The 19,847-nt window shown below is 41.4% G+C and overlaps 1 protein-coding gene across 1 annotated transcript in view; it reads left to right on the top strand.

Moving 5' to 3' along the window:
- Positions 1-19,023, top strand: part of LOC102846900 — a 79,759-nt gene extending 60,736 nt beyond the window's left edge. Inside the window, exon 4 of the mRNA XM_006886788.1 lies at positions 18,834-19,023. Coding sequence (XP_006886850.1) covers positions 18,834-19,023 — 190 coding nt within the window. The remainder of the gene's footprint in view (positions 1-18,833) is intronic.
- The last annotated feature ends 824 nt before the right edge of the window (positions 19,024-19,847 follow it).

Here is a 19,847-nt window from a genome sequence, read left to right as displayed (position 1 = left end):
GGTTTCAGGGTGAAGATCTTCTCTCACTACTCTTAAGGGCCCCTTTCGCAGTACGAAACATGTCGACTATCGTGGAGATTGATTTTGGAATTTAGATGCACTGTTATCAATTGTACTTAGCCATACATGTTCATATTCTTGAAGATGTATCATGGAAGTGTTACAGCCTAGAAGACACAAATTTAACTAACAAGTTAAAAGTACATGAGCCAAAAATTAAAAAGCAATAATATTCCAAGTAAAGGTTCTAATAGTGGCACAAATCAAGTTACAGAGGGAAGGTAGTTCTTAAAATAAAAGGCCTATTGACTAGCACTTTGTCTATTATCGTATAAAGGTTAGGAACCATAAGATGTAGGGGCTCAACTATGTCATTTATTGTTCTTAAGTCCTGGAGCAAATTCCATCTACCACTGGGTTGTTTTATAGCTTGAAGTCCACATGCAAGGCAGAGGTGAAGTAAGGAACTGCTTATGAGGTTTTCCATCAATTCCAACAACTAAGAAATAAAAGATTTGGGACCTCAGAAGGCTTTTAGGACCAAATAGTAGGCTCTTGTGTCCAGGAGAAAACAAATATACTTACCAGTAATGTTAATGCTCACCCCCAGCTCTCTGGGAGGATCTGAATCATTGAAGCGTCCTCCTTTGTTTCCAGCTGGGAGCTGGGGCCTGTCAGTCCTGTCAGCCACGAGGACCTGATGTGGGCCACCCTTGGCCAAGTGTCCATCAGATCCACACTTAAAGCAAATGAGTGGGAGCTTCTTCTCTACTCCCCTCTCTATCTGTGGCTCTCGTCTGTGACACTGACCTACACATTCTTAAAGACAGAGTTAGTTATGTATCTTGTCCATAAGCCAGGAATTCCTTGTATTAAGTTGAGATGATTTGGGGGCATGGGCGTGATGCTGTGTTCCTTTGGATGCAGGAATGGATGGAATAAATTTGAGTCCTTGAAGAACCTGCCTGGTACTATAAGAAAAAACTAGCCAAGGTGTACATGCTTCACCAAGGACTCTTGGAGGTACTTGGTTCATGTACATTTAGCAATTTTGTTTCTGTTCCTAAATGTAGCTTTTCTTAAAAAAAAAAAAAATTTGTGTGTGTGTGTACCATCAAATCAAATTTGACTGGTACGGGAGGAGATTGCTCCTCCTTCTCCAGCAGAGCATCTAGTGGATTTGAACCACATACCTCTGGGATTGCAGTGTAAATGTAGCTAATTTTTTAAGGTGTTGTACGTATTCATTTGTAGACAGAGAAAAGTAGAGGAGGTTCATATTTGAAACTATTTTCCTGGGACGGATAAATCAATGTCTGTAATTTGTCGAAGGCAGAATTGTCAGAGTGTGGTCTCTGAAACTCCATTTTTTTGGACACATTCTATTAAAAAGGAAGGGAAAGAAGGGTGTCTTGAATAATTGAATCCTTTTTATAATTACATAGACAGAAACATTGTCTCACTCATTCTGCCATCTAGTCAGTTCTGACCCTCCAGCAGATTCCTGAAGCTGTGAATCTTTATGGGGGAAGACTACTTACATCTTTCTCTCATGGTGTCATTTTTACACTGACATTTTGCTTAGCAGTCTAACTCATAACACTCTGCGCCATCAAGGTTCCTTTCTTGTAAATGGTCAGAAAACTCAAGCAGAACACCTTCACTTCTTAGCCGAATTTCACCATATATCCTTTTTTTGGTAGCATCCCATAATACTTTCTACAGTGACTTTGAGTGAATAAAGTTAATGTATCTTGGAATTAACTGGAGAGTGATTTGGAATTGAGTAGTGCAAGAATTTTGTACTGTGGAGCTGAGTGTGTGATTAACTGTTGTCTTTGGCCAGTTCCCACCACTTTTCTCCACCAAATCCTTACATATCACATTTGGCCCAGGCATTTTACTCATTCAGCAAATTCATTGTGTGCATTACACACAGCCACATAAATATGTAACATTTACTAAACAGGTAGCATACCAAGCATTGAACTAGGTGGTAAGGAAGAAACAGTGTGAACGAGACAGCTGAATTGCAGACACAGAGATGCAGATCTCGAATGTGAAGACCCTGACTAGCAAGACCATCCACTCTTGAGGACGAGCCCAATGACACCATCGAGAATGTCAAAGCCAAAATCCAAGACAAGGAAGGCTTCTCCCCCTGGCCATCAGTGTTTGTTATTTGCAGAAAAACAGCTAGAGGATGACCGTCCACTCTCTGACCACAACGACCAGAAAGAGTCCACCCTGCATCTGGGGCTCATCTGCATGGTGGTGTTGTCGAGCCTTCCTTATGCTAGCTCGCCCACAAGTATAACTGCAACAAGATAATCTGCCCCAAGTGTTAGGCTTGCCTGCATCCCTGTGTTGGCAGTTGCCAAAAGAAAATTTGTGGGCACAACAACAGTCAGTGCCCCAAGAACAAACAAAAGCCTCCTTTTCACTGGCTCCTTTGCTTTTTGCAGGTGGCCTCCTTATGAGCCCCTTGGCTCTGGGCCCTCAGTAAAGTCTCTTTCATTGAACTGGGGGGAGGGGGGAAGAATAAACAGTGACTTGTTAGTTAAAGATTTAGCGTTTGCACTTTTGCTCTTTTTTGTACAGCCATTGAGGCCCTGACATGTGTATGTAATTTTGGAGAGGTACAGATTCTGTTTGAATAATAAATAACAGGTACTGCTCTCAAAGTATATCCCCCTCCTCTGGGAAGACCTCCAGTTGTCTTCCAACTATCAAGTTCAATTGATATTTGATGAGCCTACATGACCCCAAGACTCTGCATTGTATTGTGACTCAATTTACTGTGTTTATTGTTCTTACATTTGTAGAGAGAAATGGTATTCTTGTGATTGTTACATCTGCTCTCCTGTTTTCAGTTTATGAAATTAACATTGTTCTGACAGGTTCTACCAAAGGACTAGAGGAACGTAACTGGGTGGTCAGCACAGCCAGGAGTGCCAGGCTCAGGCCCACAGAGAGGAGTATCTGTTGCAGTTCTTCCTGCTGTGTGGAATGATTGCCACCCAGGCTCGCATCTCTCAGCTCCTCCCTCAAATCCATACTCCTGCAACTACAAAGATGCCAAATTTATTTTCCAAAAGAAAAGAGCAGGTAGAATACGGCTTAGTTTGGAGAGATCCTGCTAGTTCAGGGATGTCAGGGAAGTCTTCCCAGTGGAAGAGCTGCTTGGGAACAAGGCTTGGTGTTTATTGTATACGAAGCATATTGCCAGATTATGCCAAAAATAGTCACTCTATTTCAAATACTAATGTGGTCACTCTCTACTTTGTAAATAGATTGTGTTCCAGAAATTCTGTGAGTCTCTTGTTTATAACAGAGAGCCTATTTTTCCCTTCTAACAAGCAACTTGAAGGTTGAGTTCCCAGGCTGTTCCACAGTAACCAGGTTGTCCTTCAAACTGGTTTACTCCAGGTTGACCCACCTGCTGAGAATTTACCTTTTTCACTCAGGCGGTACTGAAACATCTGAGATATATTGAACGAGAATCTACATTCAGAATTAGAAATCAGAAACTAGATAGATCCTGATTTCCATACATGTAGGGTTGTTGTTGTTGTTGTTGTTGTTGTTATGTGCTGTCAAGTTATTTGCGACTCATAGCAACCCTATGTACAACAGCCCTAAACCTGCTCTATCCTGTGCCAGTCTTACTGTCTCTGACATGCCTATCCCCATTACCTCAGTGATGGAATCAATCCACCTCATAGAGGGTCTTCCTCTCTTGCACCGTCCTTCCACTCTCCCAAGCATGACATCCCTCTCCGAGGACTGGTCCCACCTTGCAGCATGCCCACAGTATGTCAGACGAAGCTTCAGAATCCTTGCCTTCAAGGAGCAGCCTGGCTTCACCCTCTTCAGGACGAACCTGTTTGTTCTCCTAGCAGTCCATGGTATATATTCAGCACCACAGATTAAAGGCATCAGTTCTCTATCATCCCTAGTCCAGCTTTCTGATGCATAGCACTCAATTGTGAAGACTATGTCCCAGATCAAGTGTACCTTAGTCTCCAGCCTGATGTCATTGCTCTTCAGTACTCTGGAGAGGTCCCTCACAGACGACTTTCCCAATGCAGTTCGTCTCTTGATTTCCTGGCTGCTTGAGTGTTGATTGTGAAACCAAGCAAACTAAAACTGTTAACAGTCTCAATCTCTTTGCCATCCATACTGATGTTGCCAGTTGGCCCAGTGGTGAGAATCTTTGTTTTCTTGATGTTGAACTTCAATCCATATTGAAGGCTTCGGTCCTTGACCTTCTGCAGCAAGCGCTTCAGGTTCTCCTCAGTTTCAGCAAGCAGGGTTGTGTCATCCGCATAACGCAGGTTGTTGGTGAATCTTTCGCCATTCCTGATGCTGCATTCCTCGTACAGCCCAGCGTCCCAGATGATCTGTTCTGCATACAGATTGAAAAGGTATGGAGACAGAATACATCCCTGGCAGATCCCTTTCCTGATTTTGAAACACGCAGTGTCTCCTTGCTCTGTTCTGATCACTGTCCCTTGGTCCAACTATAGGTTTTGCATAAGCACAGTCAAATGTTCTGGGATTCCCATTCTTTTCAGAGTCATCTAGGATAGGAATGCAAATTATTAGCAGGGATTTGAACCTGAATGAATCCACTGAGAAACTGACAGAAATAATTCATAATCGCTAAGAGTCAATAAAGAGTTCAGATACGTAACATGTTGGTTTGCTAACAAAAAGGTCAGCCGGTTGAATCTTACCGATTGCTCCTTGGAAGAAAGAAGGGCAGTCTCCTCAGATAAATATTAGAACACTCAGAAACCTGATGGAGGTTATTCACCATGAGTGGGATTGACTCAAGAGTAGTGGGATTTTGTTTTTAGTGAAGTCAGCAGGATTGAGTGAGTCCTTCATCTGCAGCTGAGCACCAGTTAAAGCATGCCTGTTCTGCTTCCACAACAGCAGAGTAGAACCCAGGTCAGGATCACTTTTTCCAGTGATGTCCAGGTTGTCGGACTACCTGGAATTTAGTCTTTTCTCCAAGAGAAATCACTTCTGAAGTCTGCTGTTGTCCAAGTGATAAAAACTGAGGAGCAAGGAAGTTAGCCAGAAGTCCCTGCAAGTTTTTAAGCTGGGAGGCTGGAATGTTTGAATCCTCTGGACCAGCTTTCTAGGTAGCAGTTTCCGGCCCCCCTAGCAGGGTCTGGATCATCACCCAGTGTTAGGTCTTGGAAGGCCTAACATGTGTTGCCAGCTCTGCAATTTCTTGGTCTCATTTAGGCTTCCTGATCACACCTTCTTGCCTTCATCCATTCTGGGAAAGGCAAGGATGGTGCTGTGAGAAATTACTGCTGCATTGTTCAGGACCTAAGGAGAGGATGCCACATGGAGAGGGGAACAGTGAGAGTACATGCTGATTTAGAACCGTCTTAAAAAGAGGTGCAGATGTTTTACTAAGTTTTAGTGTCCGTCATCTTTCACCAGAAACTTTACTATCTTACTATGAGAGCTGCACTATTTCCACTAGGTGGGGCTGGACTAAACCCGAGATTGATTGGTACACGAGAGAGCGGACTATGGAAGAAACCCCATGCAGGGTAGAGTGTGCGCGTATACAGGGGTTCTCCACATTTGTTGTTGCTGTAATTAAAAAGCAAGTGGACCTGCTAAATGAGCTTTAATCACAATGTCTTTGCCCGTGTATGAGAACTCTTTTAAGTAATGAAAAAGGTTTGGCTTACCCGTTTTGCCCTATCTTTACCCATTTTCATCTACATTAAAATTTGGATAGGTGTTTTTATTGCAGAGATCTACTGGCCTACATATAAGTTAGGCTTCTATTTACGGGTAAGCAGAATGATAAAAATAACTGTGGTGAATCAGTGGAATTTTACTGACTTACTCTCCAAATGTGTCTGCAGCTTACTCCAAGAGAGCTGGCACCCTCTGTAGAGGAGCTTTATTCTCCGCTGGATTTTTCCCGTTTGTGAACATTCCCATGTTCTCGTACTCTCCTGCTAAACCCTGCTCACATTAAGCCAAGACCGGCATTTCCCATGCTTGTCTGTGTCTGAGCTCCATGGCAGGCGTCAAAGTACTAAAGCTGTGGTCTTGGGTGTTTTCTTTTCAGTGGCAGAGCTCCAAGATTGGTAAGGGTTTTACAGAAGGTTTAGTGGTTTTTAAAAAGTATCAAACCCAACATTTTTTAAAAAAGAAGGGCTGATTCGTGCAGAGCATGCTTTAGTCTTTGGTTTTAAGGTAGAGAAGTCACTGAAGCCTTAGTAAAGCCTGCATGCAAGAAAGGTTGAACCGATACAGTCCAGAGATCTGTTGCTTGTCTTCAGAAAGGCTTGGGGATGCTTCAGGCTGTGAATCCCCCCCTCCGCCCTGCCTCCACTCCGCCTACTGTGAGCCACTGAGCGTTTCAGTGGAAATTTCCACTTGTCTGGGGGAAGGGAGGAAGAATGTGACTGTGTCTGAGAGAAACAAAGACTAACTCAAACTGAAGCAAGCCTTTTTGATGAAAAACTATTGTAATTACAGGGTTAATATAAAAATAAAATTTTAAATGCAACCTTTAAGAAGCATTGCAAGGAGATAAGTTCCCTCAAACAGTTAGGTGGAAAGGGGCTGATGCCTCACTCTGGGTGAGCTATATAGCTTTGTTTCTGAAGGTGACTAAGAGATTGTCAAAGTACAGGAGAGGTGCAGAAGAGACAGAAGCTTTTCTCCCTGGAGAAACCACTGCGATGGGTGGAGCATTCCTGAGGGCATCACTTTCTAGAATTGGGCAAAAGTCTATCCTGGGAAAGTCTCTGGGACTTCTGAGAGCTCTGTGGAATTCTGTCATTCTAGTGGAGAACTTTGTATCATGAGAATGTTTTAAAAGAGTGATTTTATCCTTGTGCACATAAGCATGGTCTCCCCATAATAGAGTTAGCTCTCCCTCTGGCTTTTGAACATTGGCATCTATAGTGAGAAATGCTTTTGGGTAATAAACATGTGTCTCTTTCCTTCCTGCCATGTGCCAGTTTGTACCTTCTTCCACTTCTGCAGAGTGGCACTGCAAAGAATTTAAGTGCTTTCCACTAGATACAGAGTGGCTTGGGTAAAGTGGATTCCAACCTGTGTCAGTGAAATGTCTCTATGCTTAGAATCACACACAGGAAAGCACTGGCTTTGTATTTAAGGTCGTGGTAATGCTTCTGTTCAACCCAGGCCACCTGCTACTAAAAAAAAAAAATTTTTTTTACTTGTCCCACCGTGGTAGCATGGGGTTGCAAGTGTTTGACATAAATAACATTTTTTTTCTAACAGTTATTGATTATTTTAATCAAGTGATTTTAATCACTTGATTAGAGAATGAGATAGAGAACTTTTACATTTGTTTCATTAGAATGTCAGCATTTGGGTATGTTTAAAGCAATTGTAGTATAATCATAATTCTTAGTAATTCTACCATGAATGCGCTGCATACTGGGAGTATAGGCATAAGAAGGTGTGTTAGGAGTTTTGGTTCAGTATTTTCTTCCTGCCTTATTAGGAAATGAAGCAAACGTTGATAATTCATTGTGATTTTTGAGTCCTCTTGATCCTCTTTACTTCTTAGGCTAGCAGGGATGTTAGGGAGAAAGGCCTCTTTGATTCCTCTGGCCTTCATTCTGGGAACAATGGCTCAACCTTCATAGGCTGTAAGAAGTAGTTACAAGGATGTTCCCAGGGTCTCACCCTGCTCTCGCTCTCTTTTTTTTTTAACTGTACTTTGGGTGAAGGTTAGGTTTTTGTTTTAACAGGTCTTTTTTGCTCCGGTGCTGTTGCGGGTAAAGAATCCTGTGTGAACAGTCCAGCCTAGGTGAAGAGAGAAAAGGCTTGATTCTCAACTTGGAAGTGGTGAATGTGCAGTAAGACCTGCTCATTTCTGAGCCACTTCCTCTGATTTGGTGGAGTTTCCTCCTCATGGAACTTTCCACAGTGCAAAAAGGAGCTTGCAAATGGAAGCAGTCTTTGTCCACATGAGCCCGCGGCATAGAGCCGCAGGGTGATAAGCATGAGGTGACTGACTGTCACAAGCTCAAGTTGTGGGCACAGACTCATTTGCATTTTGGCCCTGTTTATGTTTTGTTTTGATTGTGAGAAGAGTGTCTTGATTGATGGAGGCAAGGCAGCGTGATGTAGGCCAACTCTGAGTGGAGTTTTGATAGCACGAGGCAGTTCCCCTGTGCCACGCAGCAGCTTAACCTTAGAATTTCAAGGCATTTGTCTAGGACTCTTCTTACCAGTGACAAGCATAGGCCAGATTTGAGGCTTCCAGGACGTGGGGTCCTAACCAGGCAGTGATGGTCAGGGGTCCCAAGCCTGCTGCTCACTTTGTGACGGTACCTTCTCTTAGATTTTGTTTTCTCATAAGCAGTGTGAGCGGTTGAACCATGTTATCCCTGTGATCCTTTTCCAGCATCTGTGTCTTGTTCTTTCTGTTTTAGAGTCAAAGGATCAACTTTGCTTGAATCCTGGCTGTGCCCACTTAGTAACTTGGTGACCTTGAATGAATAACATAGCATTTCTGAGACTCTTTTCATTGGATGTGAGACTCAAAGGAGGCAGTATATAGGGAAGCACTTGAAAGTACTTTGAAATCAGCTGCCTTCATAGCTGCAGCTGCTGGGAGAGAGCTGCTCAACCGAGACCAGCACTCAACACCACTTCCCCTTCCACTTCCGGAATTGTGACAGGGTATGGAGCTTCCACTTCTCCTTAGTCCCCATCCTCAGAAACTACTCAGAAAATGAGAAAGCACTTTTGAATGCTACACTTATAGTATGAGGATTCTACTCTAGTAGTTGGGCCTCTAGTTTGCATCCTTAAATATCCTTGTTGCCTTATCACAAAATGATATCCAGAAGGTGTGGATATAATTTTCAGGACTACTTGGTTCTAGTGTATGAGCACTGTTGAGAGAAATCCCATGAGAACTAATGTGCCAGCAGTTGAGTTGGTCGTTGGCAACTGTGAACATACTTTCCCTTAGAAAATTCCCATTGAAACATATTTCGACTTTGGGGGAACAAAAACCCCACTTCTGAAATTTGCCATGAAGCAGCTGAATGGAAAATGGAATAAAGCAGTGATAGTAACAGTATCATTTGTTTATCACAAACAGTATAACTTGTGCCAGAAATGGTATTTTAATAGCTTGAATGCCTGACTCTGAGGAAGGGCAGGTTCCACTCAGGAAGTGCTAAGGGGAGAGACTTGACGTTCCCTGGGCTCCTGAGTGCTGGAGTGTGTCGGGCCTTTGGTAAGCATGTCTCTGTCCCTCTGTGTTACCTGAGTTAATGAAGAGCATTTCTTCAGTGCACTACCTTAAATTGTGGGCCTAGAGCCTTCAAGTGAGATAAAGCAAAAAAGGAAGATTTTCATATAGAAACTAGACAAGGAGAAGAAAGAAGAAGGAGCTTAAAGAGGAAGTATATGAATTGAAAGCAAAGCTCTTGCTATATAATTAAGGTGAGACTATTGACAGATGAAGTAGTGTGACCTGTAACTTGCCATAGTAGTTTGAAAAGATCACAGATTGATAAATGGAAAACAGTTCCCTACCCTGGCCATTGCTGTTAGGTGCTGTTGTGTATCACTCATAGTTACCTTGTGAACAACGCATCTGAACTCCACCCTATCATCTTTGACATACTTGCACCCATTTCTGCATTCACTGTCCCAATCCATCTAGTTGAGGATCTTCCTCTTTTTGTTGACCTTCCACTTTTTCAAGCATGACATCCTCCAAGGAATTGCCTCACCTAACAACATACCCAAAGTATGTGAAGCAAAGCTTTGCCATCTTTGCCTCCGAAGATTACTCTGATTGTACTTTCTCTAAGACATATCTGTTCTTCTGGCCCTGTCCATTAGGTGACCCAAATCAACTGATGGGAATAAGAGGCAACTCTAGTCCAGAATCTCTCTCAAAATAATTAATCAGTACTTATATTTAATAGTGAAACAATTCATAAATCCGAAGGTTCTAGTTCTCTTATATTCAGACACAACAAGAGATCGCATTGATTCCAACACATCATGACCGTGTAAGACATGGTAGAAGCTTCTGAGACAGTGACTTGCACATTTGTCCCCAAGGCTTTCCAAGGCTGTAAATCTTTATGGAATCAGACTGCCACATCTTTCCCCATTGGAACAGCTTCGGGGTGGTGGTGGGTTGGAACCTCAGGTCTTATAGTTAGCACCCAAGTATGTGACCACCTTGCTCCTGGAGCAAGGCTTTCAGGATTATGGTGGGAGCAGATAATTAGATCTTTTTCATTGTGGAGCTGCTAGTAGGTATAAACCCCTGACCTTATTGGTTTATAACTAAGCACTTAACTGTTGTGTCACCAAGGATTCATAGGGTTGCTATGAGTTGTACTCAACTTGATCGTACCTAGCGACAACAGCAACAGTATCTGCTATGTGGAGAAGAAATAAGGTGAGTTAATTAAGCTTTAGAACATGGCTGAGTTGGTATATAGAATAAGCCCAGATGGTGATCTCATAAATGGGCAGATGTGCAAGTCACTATCTCAAGAAGTTTGTCAAGAAGCTTATAGTGTTTTTATTTAATTTCTGAAGAAGCCGTGGAATCTTCATCAACTGTAACCACTTCTCCCTCACTCTTTCCCCATAATTCAGCCACTCACCAAATGCTATCTATTCAATAATTGATAATACCATAAACTATTAATTGTAAACAAATATCAGTTGAAGTTTTGATGTATGTGTATACCACCGAGTCACCAGAGCTAGTTGATAAACCTACAGCTCATTACTCCAAAATTTCCTTTGTACATGATCTGTCCCACTGCCTGCCTCCTATCCCAAGACCTGTTTGTTTTTATGTCAACAACATGCTGTCCTGTGTTACTGTTTATATACTAAATGAGGAAATGAGAGTATAGTAGTTCTTCAGCTGTGTCATTCTTCAGCAGTATTTTGGTGTTGTAGATCCTTTGCATTTCCATATAAATTCAGTATCACTTGGTCAATTTCTAACAAAGGTTGCTTGGATTTTGATTGAGATTCCATTGAATTTACAGATAATTTGGAGAGAACTGATATGTAAGTAACTGAGTTGATCCATATGAACAAGGTATATTTCTCCATTTATGTAGGTTTTCTTTCATTTCTGTCAGTGCAACTCTATGGAGGAGGTTTTAACATACTTTTTGTCAGGCACTTTTCTAGATTTTTTAAATACTGAATTCTAAGGTTCAGTTGTTTGTTGCATTACACAGTGGTAGTATATGCTGTCAAGTCAACTGCAACTCATAGCAACCCTATGAACAATAGTTCTAAACCTTGCCCTGTCCTGAGCCAACCTCAGCATCTGAGCCTATTGCCACAGACATTGTGTGTCAATCCATCTCATCCAGGGTCGTCATCTTCTGTGCTGACCCTCTACACTTCCAAGCATGACATCATTCTTCTTATTCCTCCTGGCAGCATGACCAAAGTATATGAGACAGAACTTCAAATCTTTGCCTCTGAGGAGCAACCTGGTTTCATTCTCTAGGATACACCTGTTTGTTCTCTTGGCAGTTGGTAGTGTATGGTCAGTATTCTTCTCCAGCACTACAGCTCAAAGGCATTGATTCTTCTTTTGTCATCCTTATTCATTGTTCAGCTCTCTGATGCATAGCAAACAGTTGAGAAGACCATGGCCTGGGTTGGGTGCACCTTAGTCTTTAAACTGACATCATTATTTTGTAGCCCTCTGGATATATCCCCAACAGCAGATTTTCCAAAGTAACTTGTCTTTAAATTTCTTGGCTACTGGAGCCAAAAGTGTGGATTGTGGATCCAAGCAAGGTGAAATTATTAACAAACTAATTTTTTTCTCCATCTATCATGAAACTAGCCCAGTGAGGATCTCTGTTTTCTTGATGTTAAGAAGCAATTCGTATTGAAAACCACAATCCTTAATCTTCGACAGCAAACACTTCAGTTCCTTCTTGGTTTTGGTGAAAAAGGTTGTGTCATCTACATAATGGAGGCATTGATGAGTCTTCCTCCAATTCTGAATATCACATTCTTCTTCATAAAGTCCAGCCTCTGAATGATCAAGTCTGCATGTAGAAATCAAAAGGTATGGAGAAAGGATACATCCCTGGTGCACTCCTTTCTTGATTTTGAACCATGCCTTGTTCCCTTGCTCTGTTCAGACAGCAGTTTCTTGGGCTAGGTCTAGGTTTCACATGAGCACATCATGTGTTCCTGGGATTCCTATTCTGCTAAACAGTAGAGACAATTTGTTGTGATCTTTGCATAGTCGATAAAATACAAATAGACATCCTTCTTGTACTCTACTCTCAGCTCCATTTGACATTGACAGTGCTATATCTCCAGTTAGTATATAGTGTAGAGAAATACAGTTCATTTTTAGATTGATAAAGGTCCCTTCCATTCCCTAGTTTGTTGAACTTTTTTGTCAGGAATGGCTATTGATCTTGGTAAATGCTTATTTTTGTTTTTAAAAGAAATCTGTTGAACTAAGATACAGTTTTTCTTTTCAGTGTAATATGATGAATTACGTTTTAAATGTTGAATCAATCCTGCATCCCTAGGATAAACCTCATTTGATCATGATGTTGTTTTGCTAAAATGTCTTCATTTCTCAATGAGATGGATTAACACTATGGCAGTCTATAGTGGTTTTAACCATAGCAGTGGTGAGGATGGGACAGGACTGAGCAGTATTTCATTCTGCTGTCAATTGAGTCACTAAGATAGAAACTTAATCCATGACAATCTAACAACAACATGTTCATAAAGAATACTCGTTTTTTCCAGGTAATGTCTTGTCTAGTTTAGGTATAAGGGAGCACTGACACCTCAATGGTAAGCAGCTGTGCTGCCAAATCACAAGTATGTAGTTTGAATCTTCCTTTTGTTCCATGAGAGAAAGATGGGCAATCCTGTGCAATTTATCTCTGAAAACTCGCAGGAGGGTCAGTTTTGGGTCAGTTTCGACTCAACAGTACATAAAAACCAGAACAGTTTAGCTGTCAGGGAATGCTGTTCTCATAGAAAGAGTAAAGGAGTATTTTCTGCATGAATTTATGTCATATTGTTATTTTGACATTATATTTTTTAAGTGTCTGCGTTATATGCAGATGACACAACCCTGCTTACTGAAACTGAGGAGGACCTAAGTGCTTGCTGCAGAAGGTCAGGGACTGCAGCCTTCAATACGAATTGAAGCTCAATATCAAGAAATCAAAGATTCTCACCACTGGTCCAATTGATAGCATCATGATGTATGGTGAGGAGATTGAGACTGTAAACAGCTTGTAGTTTGCTTGGCTCCACAAGCAACACTCTTGGCACCAGCAGCAAGGAAGTCAAAAGACATATTGTGATTGGAAAGTCTGCTTTTAGAGACATCTCCAAAGTACTGAAGAGCAATGGAGTCACTCTGGAGACTTAGTTGTGTCTGATACAGGCCATGGTCTTTGCAATCACTTGCTGTGCATCAGAGAACTGGACAGTGACTAGGGAGGATAGAAGGAGAATTGATGCCTTTGAGCTGTGGTGTTGGAGAAGCATATTGAATATACCATGGACTGCCAAGAGAATGAACAGGTTTGCCCTAGATGTTAAATCAGGCTGCTCCTTGGAGGCAAGGATTCTGAAATTTCATATGACATACTTTGGACATGTTGCAAGGAGGGACCAGTCTTTGGAGAGGGACATCATGCTTGGGAGGGTGGAGGGTGCAGAAGAGGAAGACCCTCTATGAAATGGATTAAGTGACCGGGATAATGGGGGTAGATGTGTTAGAGACAGTAAGATTGGAACAGGATAGAGCAGGTTTAGGGCTCTTGTACATAGGGTCACTGTGAGTTGCAGGCAACTCGACAGCACATAACAACAACCAAAAAGTAGGATTCACCAGAGAGGCCCTAGAGTTTTCTTCATTTTTCTGATGGATATAGGGCTATTCCGGTTAGGATTGGTGGACGATCTATCAACAATCTGCATTATACAGATGACACAACCCTGCTCGCTGAAACTGAGGAGGACCTCATGCACTTACTGCAGAGGGCCAAGGACTGCAGCCTTCAGTATGGACTGAGGCTCAATGTCAAGAAGACAAAGATTCTCACCACTGGACCAATTGGTAGCATCAGGATGGATGGCGAAGAGATTGAGAGTGTCCACAGCTTCAGTTTGCTTGGCTCCACAGTCAACACTCTTGGCACCAGCAGCCAGGAAATCAAAAAAAGTATTGCGATGGGAAAGTCTGCTGTTAGGGACCTCTCTAAAGTACTCAAGAGCAATGGTGTCTCTTTGGAGACGAAGGTGTGCCTGATACAGGCCATGGTCTTTGCAATCACTTGTTATGTATCAGAGAGCTGGACAGTGACTAGGGAGAATAGGAGAATTGACGCCTTTGAGCTGTGGTGCTGGAGAAGAGTATTGAATGTACCATGGACTGCCAAGAAAACAAACATTCATCCTAGAGAGGGTTAAACCAGGCTACTCCTTGGAGGCAAGGATTCTGTGGCTTTGTCTGACATACTTTGGACATGTTGTAAGGAGAGACAGGTCTTTGGAGAGGGACATCATGCTTGGTAGGGTGGAGGGACAGTGCAGGAGGGGAAGACCCTCTATGAGGTGGATTGATTCAGTGACTGGGGTAATCGGGATGGGTGTGTCAGAGGCAATGCGATTGGCACAGGATAGAGCAGGGTTTAGGGCTGTTATACATAGGGTCGCTATGAGTTGCAAACGACTCGACGGCACATAACAACAACAACAATTCTAAGATGAGCCTACATAATTTGTATCTTTCAAAGAAGTTTTCTATTTTATATGTCAAATGTGTGGCTTAAGATTCTTCATAATTTAACATTAATAAAATATGATTTTTTTCTCTCACATTTAGTATATGTCCTTTTTTTACTGATCAGTTTGACAAGAGGTGTGTCATTTTTATTGATGTTCTTAATTACTTTTTTGTTGCATTAGTTTCTGCTCTGATTAATCCTTTTTTATATCTGGATTTTGTTTTCTCTACGGATTTTTACTGAGAGCTAAAGCAATTGGATTGAAGCCTCCTTTCTCATGTGATTGCTGTTATTTCTTACTATTCTGTTGGTTTTTTAAAAAAACAACAAGGGAGCTCTGGTGGCCTAGTGGCAAGAAGCTGCACTGCAATCCCAGAGGAACACGGTTTAAATCCACCAGATGCTGTGCAGGAGAAGGAGGTGCAATATCCTCCTGTACCAGTCAGATCTGATTTGACGGTACACGCACACAAAATAAAAAACAACAACAACAACAACAAACCAAATTGTTTTAATAGTATCCCTGTTATCAAATTGCTTCCTAATTTAATTATACTTTTGAGTTCTTTAACTTACGAGTGTTTAGATATGTGCTATTTAGTTTAAAAATATTTAAGATTTTCTCAAGATCTTTTTGTATCTCGAATCCTTCTGATTTCAGACTCTTTAGATTTATTGAAACTTATTTCATAGCTCAGATTATTGCTGGCCTTGTTAAATGTTCCATGTTCTGCTGAGAAAAATATATGTATATTCTCCTGTTAGTTAGAAATTAGTCTTTATAAATGTCAGTTTTATCCATATGGATGTTAACCACCTCTTCTGTATTCCTGCTGATTTTCTAGTAATTCTCTTAATTACTAAGAGAGAGATTGGAATCTCCAACTAAATTTGTGGATTTGTCTATATCTAATTAATTTATACTTTGATGTTGAAACAATTATCTAGGGCATACAAATTAAGATTGTTGTGTCTTACTTAGGTATTGTCCCTTTTTATCTATTGTGATTATCTTTACTCTTGAATGGGTTTGATAACACCGTAGTCCCTTGAGCTTTCTTGGACTGGTTAATGTGTGCATGTAATACATTTTTCCATCTTTATCTTTTTATTTTTTAATTATGTCTTTGTGTGAATGGCTATATCACTAGGCTTGGGTAAGAGTAAATAACCATTTAGGGGAAGTTATCTGTCTTCTGTGAGAATTACATGCTGACATTACCATTGTTAAATATTTTCCCTATATCCTTTATATTTGCTATATTTAACTTTGTATATTGACACTACTATATGTTCGCCTCTGTTCATGGTGCTATTAAAAAAGAGCCCTCCTAGTGCAGTGGTTAAGTGTATGGCTGCTAGTGTCAGGGTTCAAATTCATCTGCCACTTGGAGGGAGAAAGAAGTGGCAGTCTGCGTTTGTAAAGATTAAATCTATTTCCGTTTTGTTGATTCCCATTCACAGTGACTCTAGAGGATGGACTAGAACTACACTTCAGGCTTTTCAAGCCTATAATCGTCATGATTATTGTCCTCATTATAGGAGCAACAGTCAACATTATAGTAGTTGGAGAAAGAATTAAAGCTGTCGTAATTTCATCTTGCTTAGATCAACAATCACCAACCTAGGTACCAGCAGTCAGGAAATCAGGAGACTTACTGCATTGGGCAAGTCTGCTGTTAGAGACCTCCAAAATGTTGAAGAGACTAAGGTGCACCTGATTCTGGCCATGGCCTTCTCAATCAGCTGTGATGTATCAGAGAATGACAGAAGAAACATTGATGCCTTTGAGTTGTGGTGCTGGAGAAAAGTCCCATGGCCTGCCAGAAGGACAGACGATATGTCTTAGAGAAAGTAGAGCCAGAGTGCTCCCTTGGAGGCAAAGATGGCAAAGCTTTGTCTTTCATACTTTGGACATGGAACTAGACAAGGCTATTCCTTGGAAAGAGATACCATGCTTAGGAAGATAGAGGGTCAGCAAAGGAGAAGAAGATGCCCTGTGGGATGGGTTGACTTCAGTAGCGGACTCTAGTGCGTCAGAGATAATGAGAATGGTACAGGTCAGAGTTAAGTCTGGCTTTTTATAGGGTAACTGTGAGTTGACTCAATGGCACCTAACAATAGCAGCAGCCTTCATGAGGGGAGCTTTGGTGGCATAATATAAAGGAGTTACGATGCCAACTCAAAGGTATATAGTTCAAATCTACCAGATTCTCTACAGGAGAAAGATGGGTGGTCAATTCCTGTGCAGTGTATAGCCAGTGGAAACCTGCTGGAGGGTTAGCAATGTGTCAGTTATGACATAAGAACAGTAATCTTCATGAAGATGTTTTCTTTTATAGAGCAACAGATGGATTTGAACTGCCAAACTTTTAGCTCAACTACTTCTGTTGGCTCTTTCAGTATCGTTTACAGCCAAGAAAAATCCTAGGGTAGCAATTCTCCTCTGTCCTAAATATTGCTTTGTGTCTAACTTGACAATAGCATGTCTTCTACTCTTTCAGTGATGGTAAAATGGCAAGGGAAAAAGACCAAGGAAGGTCGAGAATGACCGCACCTGGTGGATAGGCACAGTAGATACTGCTTTAGGAAGAGTTGTCATGGAAGGCCTCTAACTAGGAGACATGATGTATGCATGCAGTGTATTATGCAAAAGAGTTTCTGGCTGAAAGAATAGCCAGTACAAGACATAAGGTGGGGCCATGCTTACGAATTCTGAGAACAGTGTGGCTAGAACAGAGTGAGTGATGTTGGAAAGTCCATTTTAACCAGCTTGACTGTCAGTTTGTCCAGCTGCGGTGGTTTGTGTCCAACTGTAATGGTGGAAGTTATGCTGCTAGTATTTCAAATGCCAGCAGGATCAACTCTGACAAATGGGTAGGTATTATGAGAGTGTCTACACAGGGACAGACTAGGAAGAAAGGCCTAGATTTTTGCTTCTGAAAATTAACGGATGGAAACTCTGAATCACACCAGGAGATTGTTAATAAAAGTGCTTGAAGAGGAGCCCCCTAGTTAGAAGACTTTCCAAATGCGTAGTAGCAACGATGGACTCCAGCATATTGATGATCACGGAGCTGGCACAGGATGAGCTGCATTTGGTTGTATTGTACGTAGGATTGGAGCTGATTCAATGGCATCTGATAACATCATCCACCTAGAACATTGGTGGAATTCTAAATACTCCTTTGAATCCACCAGTTGCTTCTTGGGAGAAAGATGGACAATCTCTCATTTTATGGCCTCTGTAAACCTGTTGGAGAGTCCAGTATTAGTTGATTCTGATACAATGGCATTGAAAGAGAACAAGGAGTGAAAACTGTTGGTATGTCTTAACATCATGAGGTCAAAACTGCACAGTACAAGAGGGGCCTTAGAGTTTAAGGGGCGAGGCAAAGGGCACGTCTCTTTGTTTCCTCATTGCACCTGAAGTTGGTGAAGTCCTAAGATCAGTGAGTTGTGTAGAATACCCCATCTGTTAGCCTGGTCTAAATAGATGGATGTTAAGTTTTTTCACCCAATATATAAGGAGTTCTTTTTTTGTTCCTTTTGGTTCCTAGATATGCAGGCAATGATAGTTTTAGACAAATTCCATGCCTTTCTCTGTGTTTGCTTCTTTTTGATATGTGGCTAGTGGCTTTGTTTTAGGTATGTTAGGATACTTGGAAACTCACATATTTTCACACACAAAAAAGGGAACTTTAATTTTGTATCTAGTGTACGTATAATTTCAGCATGCTTTCTAGTATCCCACCCTCTGTGCAGTGTCACAGTGCTTGCTGCCACAAAGTTTCTTTGGATTTTCACAAGAGTGTCATGGAAAAGGACATAGGAAATGAGAGAGTGGGCATAGTGCTACTGGTGTAGGCTAGCTAGCTACTTGCTTTGGTGTTGACAGAGATGTATGTGTGTTTGTATATAGGTGATATCTTTATCTAGGGAAGAATAAAGTAAACACATTGTATTATTCTCAGAATAAAAGAATTCACATTTGTTTTCTACTTTTTGTTGCAGGTATTTCTTGGTGGATTTTTATGCACCAACAACAAGAGTTGAGAATATAATGGAATATTTGTCTCGAGATGTTGATGTGATTAGACCAACTGTTGTGAAGCACCCGCTAACTCAAGAAGTAAAGGAGTGTGAAGGGATTGTCCCAGTCCCACTGGAAGAAAAACTGTATTTTGTGAAAAAGAAGAAGTAAGAAGATTCATCCGATTTTTCCTGTATTTTAAATCTTCTCACTTTTGAGCATCATGTGTTGTTAATAGTTTACAAGTTTGACCTTTATGTAGGTGTGTGTTGCAGGTATCACTCGATTTTCTAAATTATTTTTTGTTTCTTGATCCCTTTTGCATGAGAAGTGGGTCAGCAACTCACCTAGAGGCACTCTGCACACCATACTTGATTTCACCCCTCATTAATTTCTTTGTCAGTGATGGTACTTTGCCTTATAAACACTACCATTGTTTATAGTACAAAACTTTCAAAGGTGCCTTGGATTGCAAGCAACTCATTCAGATTATATATCTGTGGAAAAATAAAATTTTAAAGCTGTTGTGTCATATGACTTGACTTTTGATCAGGGTAATAAATAAGATTTTTAAGTTCCCCTGAAGTACTTTGTCTCATCTGTTGCCAAGCCGCGTGTGCTGTTCAGAGCCTTAATACTCCCAGTCTTGGTGAGCCTGCAGATGGGGGTGGGAGAAGGGCTACTCACTCATCTACCAAAATTAGGAGTGGGGGGGAGTGATGTGGTGGTGTCTGCTCCTGGCCACTGGACATTTTTTAAAATCAGAGCCTGCCTTTTCTCTCTGTGTTTGTCAGTGTGTTTGTTCTCTGCACCTGGTTTATATGGAATATATGTGTGCGTTTTGGGGCTGGCATTGCTCTCTTATACTCCTTTGCCATTGGCACTTGCTTTGTCCACTATCTCTCAGCACTGGGTAAGCCTTTTTGAGGGTGTTGCCACTTTTTAAAATTTTTATTTTTTTTTGGGGGGGGGTGCTACTTTTTTAGACCTGTCCC

The sequence above is a fragment of the Elephantulus edwardii genome, unplaced genomic scaffold (assembly GCF_000299155.1).
Source record: "Elephantulus edwardii isolate Elephantulus edwardi_28Jun2011 unplaced genomic scaffold, EleEdw1.0 scaffold00051, whole genome shotgun sequence".
NCBI lineage: Eukaryota > Metazoa > Chordata > Mammalia > Macroscelidea > Macroscelididae > Elephantulus > Elephantulus edwardii.
This window is presented reverse-complemented; position numbering and strand designations above follow the sequence as displayed.